At 37.1% G+C, this 17540-nt stretch overlaps 1 protein-coding gene across 3 annotated transcripts in view; it reads left to right on the forward strand.

Moving 5' to 3' along the window:
• The window catches only part of col17a1b (collagen, type XVII, alpha 1b), a 22930-nt gene continuing 5390 nt past the window's right edge, over nt 1-17540 (forward strand). Inside the window, exons 1-48 of one of the 3 annotated variants that reach the window (XM_084092299.1) lie at nt 44-210; nt 1383-1443; nt 1686-1733; nt 1926-2033; nt 2155-2406; nt 2500-2547; nt 2638-2664; nt 4806-4853; nt 5136-5276; nt 5471-5650; nt 5916-5987; nt 6087-6161; nt 7848-7922; nt 8033-8185; nt 8582-8671; nt 8755-8799; nt 8901-9059; nt 9167-9406; nt 9539-9589; nt 9723-9749; nt 9864-9890; nt 10034-10096; nt 10501-10605; nt 10775-10819; nt 11029-11046; nt 11140-11193; nt 11288-11323; nt 11415-11450; nt 11550-11612; nt 12196-12231; nt 12334-12405; nt 12574-12600; nt 12739-12774; nt 12949-12984; nt 13098-13178; nt 13478-13513; nt 13620-13703; nt 13791-13868; nt 15302-15352; nt 15489-15551; nt 15644-15703; nt 15852-15878; nt 16022-16066; nt 16307-16384; nt 16468-16515; nt 16966-17073; nt 17155-17271; nt 17358-17474. In XM_084092299.1, coding sequence (XP_083948425.1) covers nt 1389-1443; nt 1686-1733; nt 1926-2033; nt 2155-2406; nt 2500-2547; nt 2638-2664; nt 4806-4853; nt 5136-5276; nt 5471-5650; nt 5916-5987; nt 6087-6161; nt 7848-7922; nt 8033-8185; nt 8582-8671; nt 8755-8799; nt 8901-9059; nt 9167-9406; nt 9539-9589; nt 9723-9749; nt 9864-9890; nt 10034-10096; nt 10501-10605; nt 10775-10819; nt 11029-11046; nt 11140-11193; nt 11288-11323; nt 11415-11450; nt 11550-11612; nt 12196-12231; nt 12334-12405; nt 12574-12600; nt 12739-12774; nt 12949-12984; nt 13098-13178; nt 13478-13513; nt 13620-13703; nt 13791-13868; nt 15302-15352; nt 15489-15551; nt 15644-15703; nt 15852-15878; nt 16022-16066; nt 16307-16384; nt 16468-16515; nt 16966-17073; nt 17155-17271; nt 17358-17474 — 3541 coding nt within the window. In that variant the 5' untranslated portion in view covers nt 44-210; nt 1383-1388. Of the gene's footprint in view, nt 211-1382; nt 1444-1685; nt 1734-1925; nt 2034-2154; nt 2407-2499; nt 2548-2637; nt 2665-4805; nt 4854-5135; nt 5277-5470; nt 5651-5915; nt 5988-6086; nt 6162-7847; nt 7923-8032; nt 8186-8581; nt 8672-8754; nt 8800-8900; nt 9060-9166; nt 9407-9538; nt 9590-9722; nt 9750-9863; nt 9891-10033; nt 10097-10500; nt 10606-10774; nt 10820-11028; nt 11047-11139; nt 11194-11287; nt 11324-11414; nt 11451-11549; nt 11613-12195; nt 12232-12333; nt 12406-12573; nt 12601-12738; nt 12775-12948; nt 12985-13097; nt 13179-13477; nt 13514-13619; nt 13704-13790; nt 13869-15301; nt 15353-15488; nt 15552-15643; nt 15704-15851; nt 15879-16021; nt 16067-16306; nt 16385-16467; nt 16516-16965; nt 17074-17154; nt 17272-17357; nt 17475-17540 lie in introns of all 3 variants that reach the window. The other 2 variants (XM_084092300.1, XM_084092301.1) reach the window with 2 other exon arrangements.

Below are 17540 nucleotides of genomic sequence, written 5' to 3' on the forward strand. Positions count from 1 at the left end.
ACTGGGGAGTGGCTCCATATAAGATCCTACCCAGGAGTCATGTGGAGACTTGCCTATCAAAGTAAAGAGAAAACAAGATAGAAAGCGGCAGAAATCAGGTAACAACATTCATTCTGCACAAGTGAAGTTCACAGACAGCTCTGAAGTGACCTTACTTTATCTAACATCCAGACAGCCAACCTTTTTCTCTTCAGATTCGAAGGATCGAAGGTAAAACACATTTACATCAAATATAGCCTTTTTTTTTTTTTTACCACATAAAAGTGAAAGTATAAATTAACCATAATAGTTGTTTCACTTAGCCTATATGTAATTAATCTAATGGGGGGGGGGGGGGAATCATTTTGTATTGATCTGTAATTATTATTTTCTTAAATGCAGATTCTAAAATTATTGTTTTCTTATATGATTCTAACCATCTGTTGCTCTCCTGAAATAGTTGTTTATTTCTAAATCCTGATGTGAACAATCAGAAATCTTTGTATCTTGGTTTGGTGTGGGGTTGCACCTGATTTGAAACTGGATTAAAACAGTAGAAAGCAAAACACCTTTATGGTTTTAATGATAAATAAGGGACCATTTCATTAATTATATCTGTGTAAATGTTTATTTGTTTTATTCTAAACTTCACAGTATGTGAGAAAGAAGTTTGGCTAAACCGTTCTGAAAAGCCCCGCATGGACAAATAAAGGCATTATTTGTCTATGGGGACCCATTCACTGAGTTTAGCTTTTTCACTGATGTATTGTGGTTTGCACAGAAACAGTAGCTCTTGCATTTGAAACTGAAGATGTAAGGAGGGTGGGGTGGTGATGAATTGCTTTACTCTCTCGACTGTAAATATGAGACTACCTGTACCTGCGAGTCTTTTGTTGGAACAAGTAATTGTCCCTTAGGCGGGTTTTTTCAGTTAAATACATTAAAGTTAAATATGGGGATGTGCCATTTATAATTACTTTTTGGATATGGTCTGGAATAGTCTTCCATTCTTGCCTTGAAATCTGAGTAGAATATGCCAAGAAAGAGAACAAAATCCTTTCGTTTATCAGTGTGCACACATTTTACATTTCTTGTTTAAACTTATTTTGAAGGACATTCAGTCATGTACAATACAACTCTTATCATGTAAACGCAAATGATTCTGTCATTTCACATAGCAATACATCAAGTTTAATTGATTAAATACTATGTTAACATTTAAGGAAGTTGGCAATATATATTTTTTGCAGTTATTTTGATCCAGTATATCCTACAGTTCAGCTTTGATAGAAACATCTTGAAGTCATCCATTCATTTGATATACAACTTTTTTTACAATGAAGACTGATTCTTCTTATCACACTGATTTTAATGATCTGTACCGTTTTGCTACATTTATTTAGCATGGAATGGATGATTTAAGGCAGCAAAGAAACTATCCAGGAGGAAGTTCAGGAGACAGAGGTAAGGATTTTCGAGTGCATTTAATTGCTGTGAATCTGCACCAAAATAATCTGTGGAGATCTTTTAATTCAGAACACTATCGCCATCTATCGGTTCTGTAATGTTACTGAGAAGCTTGATTATTACACTGACGACTGATGAAGTGGCACAGTTTTATTCAGTGGTATTTATACTGCTATAAGTTTTTGTCTGTCAAAGCAAGAACTGTTCACATTTATAAGACATGTATTCTGAAAACACAGGCATCACTGAAACAATCTCTACTACAAGACTTACAGCTTTACCTCCACGTAAGTTATCCCCTCCCATATATATTTTATGTGTTCTCGTTGTGTTTTATTCACATTCAATGCCTTATTCCTCTACAGAATTTCCAAGGGAAATTTCCTGTTTGTCATACTGTGAATGTAACTTGAGCATCTTTTCAATTTTAGGTAAAAGTGGATATTGCTGTAGTTTATTGTGTTTTTTTTTACCTTCAGGAGGCTTCAGTGCATCCGCCAACAAGGGCATGTCAAGCACCTCCGGGTCTCCTGGCCTGGAGAAGAACATTTTGACTCAAAACAACAGCAGTTCTTTTTTCTCATCCTGTAAGCCAATAAACCATTTGAAATTTCAAATAAACTTGTATATTAACTAAAGACAGAATAGACTAATAAATGTTCTAAGAATTTGTAAATGGCTAAAATTGTCCCTGCTTCTGTGACTCAGCATCTGTGGGGGTGAGCGCAGGTGGGTTAGTCTCTGGATCAAGGGAATATCTGGTAGAGGAGTCATCTGTGAGTAAGAGTAAGAAGGCAGGTGGTGCTTCTGGAGGATTTGAGAGTGTCTCTGGATCAGGATCAGGATCAGGATCAGGGCCGGGGTTGAGATCCAGCTCCACTGATGGCATGAGAAGAACACAAGACTCCCCTTTGTTTCTGGAGAGGAAAAGCAAAACCACTCATTCACGTCGTTATGATGGTTAGTCACAGCTGAGAAACCTTAAATAAATAAACTAAATCATTTTTGTTAGTCCTTCATTATGCTAGCATGTAATCATTTTTTAAACTTCAGGAAGCTCAAGTGAAAACTCATCCCCGGAGATCACAAGAAAAGACTATGGTAAGACCCTCAGCCACATTAAAAGGATTAACAGGATTTTTATGTGATTGAGACTAGAAATCATCTTTTGTTTCATTGCTCGGTTTCCAGGTACTAGAGGAAGGAGTCAAAGCAGGGGTGAGATTATTTACACTAAATATATAAATTACTTTGCATAGGTCATCCAGTCAAGTACTATTATCCTATTACATTTTTACTTCCAAAAGGCCAATAGTTTAAAACCCTGCCCACCACAGACATAATTCACAGGGAGTATTTCTGATTGGCTAAAAATGGTGGGCCACTCCCCAGTCAGGCAGTAGGGACGGTTCATTCATTGAATTACCAAACACATCTTTAATTTAGGCCTGATTCTTTCATTATCAATAATGTTTTACACAACTGATTCTGATTCGTCAATTGAAGAATTCAGCTGTTGAATATTTCTGAAAAATTACTATTGTCCATGTTGAAACTTTGTTCATTCAAATCAATATCCCATGTCCATGTACAGCTGTGGCTAAAAGTATTGGCACTGACTTAAATTTTGTTTCATAAAGTTAGCTGCTTTAGTTGTTGAGGTGTTGATTCACATTGCTTCTAGATTATTGCACAGAGTGATCAGATGCATTTTAAATATCAAAAAGCTTAATTGGCCAAAAAATAAACTTTATCACAAAAAAACATTTTTCTTTTTTTTCTTTTTTTTTTGCCTTGGCACAAAACGGCCAGCTAACATCATTTTACTAATCATATCATCAGTACATGGGAAAGTGTGAACAAGTACTAGTCAGAAGAAATCACTCTTGGATTATAAAATGATTGGATGATTGGATTATAAGAGCAGACTGATTGCTATAAAATGAGAGAAGAAGTGCTTCCAATCATTGTGTTCTTGTGTTAACAATGGTAACCTCCAAACACAGACATGCAGCCATCATCGCTTTGCCTTAAAATAGCCTCACATACAAGGAAATTGCTGCAAAGAATATTGCACCTGAAAGAACCAATTACCGGATCATCAAAACATCATGGAGAGAGTTTCAACTCCAGAGTGTCCAGCAAGTGCCAGGACCGTCTCCTCCTGAGGAGTTGGCTACAGAATTGTGTCACCAACTGTGTAGAGCTTGCTCAATATTGGCAGCAGATGGGTATGAGTGCATCTGCACGCACAGTGACGCCAAGACTTTTGGACAACGGCCTGGTGTCAAGAAGAGCAGCAAATAAGCCACTTCTCTCCTAGAAACACATCAAGGATAGACTAAAATTCTGCAGGAAGAAGCTGATGACTGGTGCAAGAAGACTGATACAAAGTTATTTTCTCTTATGAAGCCCCCTTCTGACTGTTTGGGACATCTGGAAAATCGATTGTCTGGAGAAGAAAAGATACCATGTGTCCTGTGTTGTACCAACAGTGAAGCATCCTGAGACCATCCATGTGTGCTTTTCATCCAAGGGAGTGGGCTCTTTCACAATTCTGCCCAAAACACTGCTGTGAATAAAGAATGGTATCAAAACATCCTGCAAGAGCAACTTCTCCAATTCAACAAATTGGTGGTGATCCTTGCATTTTCCAGCATGACAGAGCACCATGTCACAATGCAAGAGTGATAATGAAGTGGCTCAAGATCATTACATTGAAATTTTGGATCCATGGCCAGGCAATCTTAATACCATAAAGAACCCGTGGTCAATCCTCAAAAGGCGAGTGGACAAGCAGAAGCCCACAAATTGTGATCAGCTCCGGGCACTAATAAGGCAAGAATGGATCGCCATCAGGATTTGGCCCAGAAGCTGATACCCAGCATTCCAGAGTGAACTGCAGAGGTTATGAAGAAGAAGGGTCAACAACATTGAATGTTTTTTTTTCCAATAAAAGCCTTTAAAACGAATGAAATGTTTATCACATTATAGAAACATTTGAAAAATTATCTACAAATACTGAAACAGCAAACTTTGCAAAACACAAAATTTATGTCACTGCCAATACTTTTGGCCATGACTGTGTATATATTTGAAAAGTAGCAGTCTAATAAGCTTTATAATGTAATTTTCAGGCGTCATTATCATAAAATAAACACTGAAGGACACCGGCACGATGTTCAGTGTGTCTCATCACTTGGTTTGTAGGACATTACTGATTAGTTCCATATATTAAATATACAGTATGTGCTAAATGTATGTGTTAGTGTTGAAATAATGACAAGACAATCATGTTAAAAATTCAAACTGTTTTCTCTCTATCACTATTATTATCTCTCTTTCTGTGTCTGTTTTAGAGACGGAAATCAGGACCAGACTGCAAAGTGCATCTCCCTCCACTAGATGTATGTTGTCTATTTCTCTTTAATTCAATTATTTCAGGAAATTACATAAATCGAGATGTAACACTCAACGATAATTAAACTGCATTAAAAAACAAAAAGTGAAATGAAACAAATATGTAATACATTTTTAACTTGGGAAGTTTACAAATTAATTTCACGTTTTTCCCAGATGCTCAAGGAAAAAGCTCAGAAAATATTTAGTTTTGTTCAACACCTGAGAGAGTGAACGTAAAAGGCATGTTTAGTCATGAAGTTGTGACTAATACAGTGCTGTTGCTATAGGGACTGAGCTGGATGATGTGAAGAAGCTGTTGAAGGGATCGCGCTCCGCCAGCGTCAGCCCCACACGCTCTCCCTCCTCCTCCCCTCTTCCTATACCTCGCAAGGCCACCACCTTAGACACCAAGATCTCCACCAAGCAAGGTAAGGAAAGCTCAGGCTGATGACAGATAGTAAAGCTTGATTAAACTGCGAGATATCTTTGTATTTAACACTCCTACCACACCTATGGTATGCAGAGCCCATTTATTTTCAAAATCCAAATTCCCCAGTTCATCTGTGCATAGAGATCTTGTGCTCATTGCCAAAGCGTTAAGACCTCCTTTCAATTTTTTCAGTCGAGCAATATGACAGCACTATTCTTGACGCTGACCTTGCCTCGTACACATGGAACTCCTCCACACTGCCCTCTACAGTTTCCACTGGACCTGCAGCTGCTTACGGCTTCCACAGCAACACCAACAACATGCCAACGGGAGCTTCGCTTGTCAGCAGCACAGCACCATCCTCCTTATCAGGTCTGCATCGTTGATCACTGTTGACCTGACAATATAGAGAATTGAGCAAGTCTAATTAATCTAGTAATTGATTGAGGCAAACTTTGAACATAAATATGTAAATCCCTCAATATCACACCTTGGAAATTATTATTTTCTGGGGTGATTATAAATAAAACTGTGAACACATCAAAACATTCAATTGAAAACACAGTCCTCTAACAGACATACAATGGTATTTTTAATATACATTTTATGTACAAATACATGTTTTTTTACATTACAGTGTATGGCTTCCACAACAATTTAGCTCCTGCTAGTGGAGTTCTAACTTCGAGTGGAGTTAACACAGTCTCAGGTATCCTCTGAGGCATTTAATATTAAATAATTGTAATGACATTAGAAGACAATAACATTCCTTGTAAACATGTTTATTTGTTTATGTGTGTATTTTTAGGATATGGAGTGCAGAAGAATTATTCGACAAGTCCCAACAGCACTTTTGCTGTTAGCACAGGCATCTCCACTGCAGGTGTTTGTTATACTTATATTCTGTACAACAGGGCTCAACAATAAGAATGGCCCAGGGTCAGTGTGAGACAGTTTTGGGATAGATGATTGAATCGTCAATTGCTCTGTCAGGCCAGTGCTGGATTGTCACCGTATTTTGCATTCATTAATCCTGTGTTTTTCACAGTTTTTTATAAACAAAAGTGTTTATTACTTTTAGTTGAATAATTTAAAGATATTTTTCCCAAAGCCGAAACCTCACATACGATTTGTTTTAAACTGAATTATTTTGGGTAAAGAAATCCAAACATTTTATGAAATTTTTAAATATAATTTATATAAACATACACTACCATTCAAAATTTCGTGGTCAGTTATAGGGGTCTTACTTGTCTTTTGTTCACCAAGGCTGCATTTGTTTGTTAAAAATACAGTACACCAGTAATATTTAGAAATATTATCACAATTTAAATTAACTGTTTTATGTTAAATGCAGAAGTGGACAAAGTACACAACTTCCTACTTGAGTGAAAGTACAGACACTACTGGTCAAATATTACTCCGTTACAAGTAAAAGTTGTAAAGACCGATTTTTACTTAAGTAAAAGTACAGAAGTACTTGTTTTTAAAAGTACTTAAGTATCAAAAGTAAAAAGTAAATGTCAATGCATTGTTTTACTATTGTTGCATTGTTGTATGTAATACTTACAATACCTCATGCCTCTGAATCTATGCCTGCCTACATACCCAACATATACCCAATATCAAATTTATTTCTAGAACACAGTTCCAGTAGTGGGATTGAATGTGAGAATGAATAAGTGCACTCAATAACGTCCTCAATGGTTTCGGACACCCAAATGGTTGTTCCCTCAAATAGTGCCCTATTTAAAGTTGTTTTGTTTTTAGTATGAATATGTTAGCCTTACTGTTATCTATAAGATAGTGTGCTCCAAAACAATGACAAAATTCGCATTTAGAAAACCAAACCCAACGTTGAAAATGAAAATCAGGTTGATGTCAGAATTCAACGCCAGACTTACAATAATCTCCAACGTTGGACAGACGTTCTGACGTCAATCCGACTTTCATTTCCAACCAAAATCCAACGTCTGTCCGACGTCGGGTTCTGACGTCAATCCGACTTTATTTTCCGACCCTGGCTGCAACTAAAATCATCTCCTGTCCTGACTGACGTTACTACTTTCTACTCAAGGACCTTGACAGAATTGTAGTGGAGTAAAAAGTACGACATTTGTCTTTCAAATGTAGTTAAGTTAAAGTAAAAAGTTTCCAGAAAAAAATAATACTCAAGTAAAGTACAGATACTCAAAAAGTGTACTTAATTAGTAGCCTACTCAAGTAAATGTACTTTGTTACTGTCCACCTCTGGTTAAATGTAATTTATTCCTGTGATGGCGAAGCTTAAGTTTCAGCGGCCATTAGTCTGCTCTAGTCTTCAGAGTCACATGATTCTTCAGAAATCATTCTTAAAAAAAATCAGAATAAATAGAAAGTTCAAAATAAAAGTTTTTACCGTCACTTTTGATCAATTTATAATAATATGTTTTAATTTAGTCAGGGCACGTAAAAATCATTGCTTGTAATCATTGTTTAAACAGGGACACTGTGCCCTTTTAAAAGAGGTGGCAAAGAGATACTTGACATTTGAACATGATTATTTATTTGTTGATGTGTGTATTTCTAGGATATGGTGTGCTGAAGAATTATTCCCCAAGTCCCAACAGCACTCTTGCTGTTAGCACAGGCGTCTCCACAGCAGGTGTTTGTTATAGTCACTCAGTAAAGGATTTATTATTATGGCACTGTAGTTCTCAAAAGACGTGTAGCGATTGTCACATAATAAACAAGAAGACTTGGTGTCACATTTAGGAACTGGTACAAGGACCCTTAATGAGAATGTGTCAAAGAGATACCTGACGCTGGAGAAGGAGAACATTCCAGTGAAGAGAGACACCGACGAACTTATCCTGACCAAAGACAGTGGCAAGCACTTTACCAACAGCGCCCCCAATGGGACAGCAGGTAAACACAGGACTGAATGTTGTATTCTATGTTTTAGACTGATAGTTCACCCAAATATGAAAATTTCTCCTATTGAACACAAAATAACATATTTTAAAAATGTTGGGAACCAGACAGTTGACGGCACCCATTGACTTCCATAGTTTTTTCTTCCTACTATGGAAGTCAATGGCTACGGTCCACTGTCTGTTTACTGACATTCTTTAAAATATGTTATTTTGTGTTCAATAGGAGAGAGAAACTTATACATGTTTGGAACAACATGAGGGTGAGTAAATTATGACAACATTTTTATTTTTGGGTGAACTATCCCTTTAAAGTGATTTAAAATACAAAATGATTGATGTTTTGATCTACTCTAACACTACATATTGATTAACTTGATTGATTTTAAAGGGTCATATTCAGATGTTTCAGTGAAGAAGGAAACTATGATGACCAGCTACTCTGAAAGTGTTCCTGTGAAGTCTAGCTCTGGCACGCATTGTAAGGGACTTAATTTTCATGTATCTTTATATTGTTTAATATAAAAGTAATATGTGATTTTTAAAAATGTTACCCCTCCAAAGATGGGTCTACGTCAGTGTCAACAAAAGATAAAGCTACTTATGCAGGTAAAACTTTTTATTTGTGAAACTATTGCACATAATACAGTATAGAGTCACACTGTATAAAACTGGGAATCACCTGTTTCTTGATATTTGCATTCTGTCAGAGATTCATAAGGCTAAGCTTAAGGATGAGGATGATTGTAAGTGTGGAGGGGGTCTCTGTGGATGTGGGCCAAACTGCTGTTCCTGGTGGAAGTGGCTGCTGGGTTTTTTGCTCAGCCTCCTGCTGCTCCTCGGCCTTCTGTTTGGACTCATTGCTCTATGTAAGATTTTAATGTCTAGATTAGAAACTTAACATGTGTGAACAAAGTAAACATGTGTGCTGTTGCATATAGTCTTCTAATCTGTTGCTAATCTCTTTTCCTTGAAGCTGAGGAGGTAAAGAAACTAAAGTCTCGTGTCAGCGCTCTTGAGAGAATATCTTCCTCCATGAATGGCCACACAAGTCGTCTGTCTGCTCCTATTGATGACATTGACATATATAAAGATGCTGGAAGTAAAGCAGCATATGCTAATTCACTGGATTCTGCAGTTTATTCAGACAATTCTGTACTGCAGAGAAATGTACAGCAAATACTGAGAGCAGAGCTGCAGTCTGAAGCAATGAAAGGTACAAGTGAAAACAGTTCTGCTCAAACACACATAAACATCGAAACATACATGTTATAGAAATGCATATATTTGATTATTAAATGCATTTATATGCAAATACAATACTTATAATTTTTGTGTATGCATCTAGCCTTCCTTGCTTCTTCAGTTAAAGCTGAAAGAGGACTTCCAGGGCCAAAAGGTACATCAGATATTCTGTTTTTACTGAGCACACATTACAGAAAACCGAATTTATAACTTCTATTGAGATTTAAGAGCAACCTGATTTCCTATCACTACCACCATCACACCTTTACTCTTTTCATCTTTTTCAGGTGACAATGGATCTCCAGGGACGAGGGGTTTGTACAGTTTTAAAATCAATTATGCTATCTGTAAATTCAATTAACTTTTTATCTTTTTATATTGAAATGCATACAGTTGTAAACATGATTTTTTTCGAACCTGTTTTTCAGGAGACAATGGTTTTCCAGGGCTGCCAGGTAAGAACAATGCTTGGTCTTCTTGTAGAACTAAAGTCTTAACAGTTGTGCAGCAAAATAATACATATATATATATATATATATATATATATAGATATATATATATCATTTTTTTTTTTTTTTTTTTTTTTTTGTATCTGTAGGTCCACCAGGAATACCAGGAAATCCCGGAAGGGAAGGACAAAAAGGGGCGAAAGGAAGTGCAGGTACCTGAAACTTTACACAATGCTTTTATTTTCTGGAAAAACGATCACGATCATCCATTCTGTTTAAATCTACAGTTACCCAAAAAGTTAAGGCTTAGAGGTTCAGATTTATATGCAGTCCATAAATGCTGAAGCTAACAGGTGCTATTGCTGTAGCACTAACATAGCTTTAAATAAAGTCAGTTAGTCCCACACTCCTGTACTTCCTCCATTCATACACTCCAGATTACAGCCTAGTCCCTTGCTACATTTAGGAAACATATAAGACACATTTCTACTGTGAACACTTGACTCAGTTCTGTTAATGCTCTTACTCTTTCTGAAAAAAGAATGAACCTTTTCTAAAGATGTTGCCTCATGGAAACTTGTATCGCTGAAGTTGTAAACTAAAATGTATGTGATAGGTGAACATGGTGCAGAAGGACCTCCAGGATTCAGGGGAAGAGATGGTCAACCTGGACCCCGTGGAGACCCAGGACCTCCTGGAGCAGGAGAGAAGGGTGAAAGGGGTAAGATACTGCATGTTTTGAGAATTTGGCTCTTGAAACACGATCTTAGCATTTCATTCTTAGTACTTAATTCACACAATTTAAGTTCTCATACACAACATAAATTTGAGATTTAAGCTTCTGTTTTGATCATATTTACAATGTGTTTGTGTATCTGTTCGTTCTCTAGGTATTCCTGGCTCTCCTGGTCAAGTTGGTGCACCTGGGCCTAAAGGTCAATACAAAACACAGTTTATATATATTATTTTTATTATTGTTGTTTTCATTTGGGTAATAAAAGCTGAGACAGTATGGTTTAAGATGTGAGTCATTGTGCAAATGCATTGGCATGAAAATATATACTTATGTATAAATGTTTAGCCTACCTAATTAATTATAAGTATGCGTTTGATCTTTGTTCTCTTTTTGTCTATTTTTCAACAGGTGCTAGTGGTTTACATGGTAATCAACTCTTTCTTTGAACAATTTTAGTGGCATTGTGTATTTGTTTTCATCATATAATGACATTACATGTGAAAAACACTTTTTGTGCAGGTGAACAAGGCCCTCAAGGCTTCAGAGGTGAACCTGGCACTGTCGGACCTAAAGGTGTGTAGCCCGATGTAAACTTGGTGCATTTTTACAAAGCAATAGGCCTACATAAAATCGTAATGTTTATAGATTTAAAAAAAATTCTTTACAGGTGATAGAGGACTTCCTGGTCTACCTGGAAGTAAAGGTTTGTAACCAATTATATGTCAGCCTAACGTTACCAATGTATTAATGAAGTCAATGTGAATTCAAGTAAAATGATGTGTGTGTTGTATCAGGTGATCATGGTGATTTAGGAGACAAGGGATTGCCAGGTATGTATGTTTAGACTGAGTCGTATCAAAGAACTTGATTAATTTGAGCCATGTTCACAAATATTTGATTCAGTGTTAAATCACTATACCCTTCATCAGGTATTCCTGGTGCTGCAGGACGACAGGGACCAGCTGGTGAGAAAGGAGCTAAAGGAGAACCAGGTAATTGTTCTTTTGCCATTTTAGAACACCTAAAGAACAGCCATAGGAAGTGATAGGAAGAAAAGTGTGGATTGGGATTGACAGAGTCAAAGGTTTACATGGATTGCCTGTATACATATAAGCACTACCATGCGTACAGTCCGACATGCAACACCTGACAGAGCTGGATTTCTAATTGTCAAATCTCTAAAAACATTATTGTTTTTTCATTATGTGGGTGCAAGTGAGAGTGCAAGCTTTAGAAATTACTCTACCGTTCAAAAGTTTGGGGTTTGTGCTACTTTATTTGACATAAAACACCAAAATCATACCAACCCCAAACATTTAGTTATACAGTTGTGTAAATAAAGTCTCAAATAGTTTTTACTATGTCCAGAAATTGTTTGTGATAATTATTTGTTATCTAAAGCGATTTCCCCCTAAATAATATCACTACATAATATCACTATATTGTATATTTACACTCAGTTGCTTAGCTGCATGGCACAGATTAAAGGTCCATTATTACCTGGAACTCTTTAATGCAAATCTTGTATTGGAGTAAAATAAGTCCCCGGATAGTAATTCTGTCATTTCATACTAGGGCCTCAAGGAGCTGATGGTGAAAAGGGCCAAAGAGGTGAGTGGCATTTTCAGAATTTGATGATTTCAAACTAAAGAATGCTTTTCAATCTGAAAATGTATTTTAATCTGTATTGTGTATCATTTTGTTCATATCTAGGTGAGTCAGGCTCAATTGGTTTGCCAGGAATCAGAGGACCACCTGGGCCACTCGGTGATTCTGGGCAACCAGGTATAAAAGCATGTAGAAAAACATGATCCTCATTCTTAGAAAATTATCTTAAGATGCATAGTTATAGCACAGTTCCCACCATTCACCATGTGATAAATATAATAACTAAAATTTGATAGTGCATTGAGTTTGATTCTCAATCTTTTTCTACTGTTCTCTTTGAATCAGGAACTCCAGGGATTCAAGGACCTCCAGGTAACCTGTCACTTAAACTTCATTATATTCTCTACCCAAGTTATGTGTTTTATTTTTGTGCAATTAAGATTGTTATAATATTTCTCAACTATGTATGAAGCTATAATGGTGATCATTGTTTGTTTTCTTTTGTCATAGGCCTACCTGGGAATCCTGGTCAGCCTGGAGCTAAAGGTGCTTTTGTGAAAACATCAGTATTAATGAAATAGAATATAGGATCAATGTTTAGCTGCTTTTTGAAGTCTTCTATTTTTAGCTGTATATTTTGTTTTATTATTGGACATTATAATTATATAGGTACAACTATGCATATCAATGTCCTGATAAGTAATCTTAAAACGTTCACAGGTGAGACTGGTGAGTCTGGAAGAGTGATCAATGCAGGTAAGATTACATGAAGCATTAAAACACATTTAACAGGTCACTGTGCACTGTGTGCAGTGTTGTGAACATGAATTGTGAGTAAATCTGAAGTGAAAAACTGCTTGATTTTGCAGTAGGTTCTAGCTCAGTGGCAATCCCAGGACCGCCTGGAAGCCCCGGTCCTCCTGGCCCAACTGGCTCACCAGGACTCTCAGGTATGCTCATAATCATAAACTGTTAAAAACAACCAAACAAAACTCAGATCAAAAATTCAGCCAAATCAAAATACCTTCCTCCTGTTAACCAGTAAACTCACTGTGCCAGGAACGTTTGTTGATTAAACACATTTTAGATATTATTAATAATGACAACTTGCCTGTCATTTTACATACATAAATTTGTGTATATTTAAAAAAAAAATACACCGAATGACATACTTGAACTATTTACACCATTTAGATACAACTATATATTTATAATGTGACTTTGTGATACATCTGTTTTGTAATGCTAGGTCCCGTTGGCCCTGCTGGACATCCTGGTCAGCCTGGTAAAATTGCTTTTTGTATCTGGTGTTGCTATTTAATATTGTATATGAGTAAAATATAAATTATTATCAAATTACTTTCCATGCATCTACCTTGATTTTTGTGCAGGTCTTAAAGGTGATAAGGGAGATCAAGGAGAACCGGGTATTGTTGTGAAGACTGGTGAGACTTTGGTTTCAACGCGTGCAGAAAGTAAGTCTTTATTTTAACAATCTAATTTAAACATTATTAGCTTATAGAAATGCATTCACATAATGCTTGTATGTCTGTCATTTTTAGGACAGTATGGGGCTGCAAATGTTGCTGTTACTGGACCACCAGGTCCTCCTGGTCCCCCAGGGCCTCCTGGACGTCCAGGTAAAGTAACATTATCCATGAAACAAGTTTTATTTTTTTTTGGCACATTAAGTTTTAATTTTAATTAATTTTAAAGGGCACCTATGACTCTTTTCACAAGATGTAAAATAAGTCTCTGATGTCCCCAGAGTGTGTATGTGAAGTTTTAGCTCAAAATACCCAACAGATAATTTTGTACAGCATGTTTAAATTGTCATTTTTTGGAGCTCAGAAAAACGCGCCCTTTAAATGCAAATAAGCTGCTGCTGCACGGCACAGGGGGCGGAGCCTCACGAGCTCGCGCTCAGAGCCAGGACAATCTCATCTGATAATATCAGAACAGAAACTCTCAGTTGCTGTGTTCATTTCGACTTGGAGTCGGACAATAATGCCCACAGAGCCAGAGAATATATGCTGTATGGAGATAGAACAGGTATAGTTTAGTTTAATTATGGTTATAACTTATTTGTCATCTTCTTTTATCCACTATTAATACAAGCCTGCTGTGGCAGACCCTGTCCGAATGATGACCAAAATATACTGATGAGTTCAAGAATTGAAGTCACCATCATGAAGTTTATTGTACATCACACAAAAGATGAAGCATTAGTTTTACTCCAGAGAATCACAGTAAGAGCTGAATATAAACACAGTATAAGAAGTGAGCATTAAAGTCTTATCCATAAACTCTCTCTCTCACCCTTTCATTATCATCAACATACACAGCGAAGTATACAAAACACTCATTACAACTAACAGTAAACAAATATATACACACCTTTTCAGTGGGTGCTTAATAAACTGGTAAACCTTATATCCATAAAACGACGCCATGAGCTGTCATAAAGTGCGCGCTCTCACTTTCATTTCTGCCGTGGTCAGTAACGTTAGTCCTGTCGCTCCGGAGACCGTAAGCTGGATCACAAACAGTACAGATCCATCCTCGAGTAACAACGAGAGTAAATGAAGACTGCTATGTTCATTCTTACATCCAACAACAAAACACCTCAATCGCTTAGGAGACATTCTTGTCTACAGCTGCTCAAGCGTCGAAACAATGGCGGACTCTGTGTCCAGCTCACTCAGGGTGGGTGTATGCTCAAACTGTAGTGTCAATCAACAGTCGTGGGCGGGGCCTATGCAAAGTGACATCACATTGCCCCTAATCTGAGAACAGCTTGTTCTGAGACAGTGCTTATGATTTATGGGGATTATAAAAAAAGCACTGGGTGGATTTTTATCATTATAGGGTGGTTGTGTACACACACTGCCAACACACATTTATGTTCAAACACCATGTAAAAGTGAATTTTGCATAATAGGTGCCCTTTAAGTTTTCTTTGTGAAGTTCATGAAGTTAAGTTCAAGTTCATGAAATGTTAAAGTTATGGATATGACAAAATACACCAGTTTTTAAAAAACAATTTTAGATGTTCATTTTTAATCTCCAATAGGAGATTCCAGAGCAGGTCCACCGGGACCACCAGGTTTACCAGGCTCAGCAGGTAAGATGATGTGAAGCAGTACTTTACACAAAATATGGCATCTTTAATTTTTTGGCCAATTGTACATCTCACTCTACTACTAACTCATACTCTATAATGGCATACTTTTCTCAACTCTTCTGTTACTGTGTAATAGGATATGGCAGACCTGGTCCTAAAGGAGACAAGGGAGATCCAGGAAACTTTGTGCCTAATTCAGGTTGGATTACAGCATATGCCTGGTATTATACATTATTGTAATGGTGTTGTGGTTTTTGAAGTCTCACAGCTTTACAAATGCTGCATACACAGGAACATTTTTTGCGGGACCACCTGGGCCGCCAGGACCCACAGGGCCTAAAGGAGCGACAGGTGAGTCTTACCTACAACTGGAGTTTTGTTGATTCTTAGTACTTTTCTTCCAACTTATCGTCAGTGAAAACACCATGAGTGTGAAATTTGATGTCAGAGAGTAGTTTAACTATTATCTGATATCTAATGATATATATGTAAACTTCAGGTGCCCAAGGTCCAAGAGGATATCAAGGTAAGCGTTTCTTCTCCAACTAATTCTGAATATGGGTCACAAGAATTACCGTATATGAACCGTAAAACACATAAAATACTCAGATGGATCACGACATGCCTTATAATAGTGCTTTGTTTGCCATATGTGATATTATTTTTTAGGGGAATCAGGTCAGCCTGGCCTTCCAGGGAGTCCTGGTAGAGTTAGTAAGTTATCTTTTTTTTTACACTCAAAGCAACATATTTAATCAATAATGAGTCAGTTTTAATTATATTTTTGTGCCTGTGTTTAGTTGGTTTATGGCACTTAGCCTCTACAATACTTAATTTGCTGTTAATTTAAATATTGTAAATAGATTATAAAACATCTGACACAAAGAGGAACAGTTTTTAAGTGTTCATAAAAGCTATAATAAATATTGAATTAATCTTTATTTTACTCTTTAGTCTCTGAGTACGGTGTCGCTCAAGGGCCACCTGGTCCTCCAGGGCTTCCTGGACCGCCTGGACGAGAGGGCCGTAAAGGTAAATAACTTGAATAATGATGAGACATTGTATTCAGGTATATTAATATCTACAGTACAATAATTTGTAAAATAATTTCTCAGGGGATCCTGGAGTACCAGGTTTATCAACATCACAAGGAGAGTCAAGAGGTAAATCTTAGTATGATGTACTGGATATGTATTAAAGGAATAGTTCACCCCAAAATTTAAATGTTGTCATCAATTACTCACCCTCATGTCATTCCAAACCCATAAGCATTTATTCATCTTCAAAACACAAATTAGGATATTTTTTTATTTTTGGATGAACTAACCCTTTAAGCTATTGACTTGTCTAACCAGTCTTTACCTCTTTAGTGAAAAAATTGTAACTGAGCATTTTCTTTGCTGTCACCGAAAATAAAACCATTTTCATTAATATAAATTTACAAAGTTGGATACCTCAGTGTGGGATACCTCATTTTGGAAAAATATAATGGACCCACTAGAGCTGTTTGGGAATAACACCGACCTCAAGTTGCACCATTATTAGATTAGTAGATGAGTTTCCCAAAGCAAAACAATGCCGTAATTCTCTGTATCACTTCTCATTGTCATCAGTAGCAGTTGCAGTCGGGCCACAGGGCCGGCCTGGTCCTCCAGGACCCCCTGGTCCACCCGGTGGATCCCATTCAGACTATCAGCGTTACATCATGGAGTATATGCAAAGTGAGTACCTGTTTGTTTGGATGATCACATTCCTTCTCCTGAAGGTCATTTCCTCATGAATGTGTCATGTTCTTTCTACAGGTGACGGCATGAGGCAGCATTTGTCTAGTATTCAGGGACCACCAGGTCCACCAGGTCCACCTGGAGCTTCAATGTCTGTAGAGGACATTGCATCTCGGGTCATTGCTTACATTCAGCGTAAGTTAAGATGTAATCTGTGCCGTTTAAAATGTATGTCTGTGTCTCCTGCTGCATTTGTAGTAAAATGTATACTTTTGTTTCAGGCTCTGGAATCAGTGGTAGCATTATTAGCCAAGGTGCTCAAGGTCCTCCAGGACTTCCTGGCCCTCCTGGCCCACCTGGAAGTATAACTGCTGACTACATCATTTCCCTTTTACAGAGTGAGTAAACCATATCAGATCCACTTATGTATATACAGCCTTTTGAGTCTTGAATCTGGGAACTGA

Source organism: Abramis brama (genome assembly GCF_963993115.1).
Source record: "Abramis brama genome assembly, chromosome: 19".
Classification (NCBI taxonomy): domain Eukaryota; kingdom Metazoa; phylum Chordata; class Actinopteri; order Cypriniformes; family Leuciscidae; genus Abramis; species Abramis brama.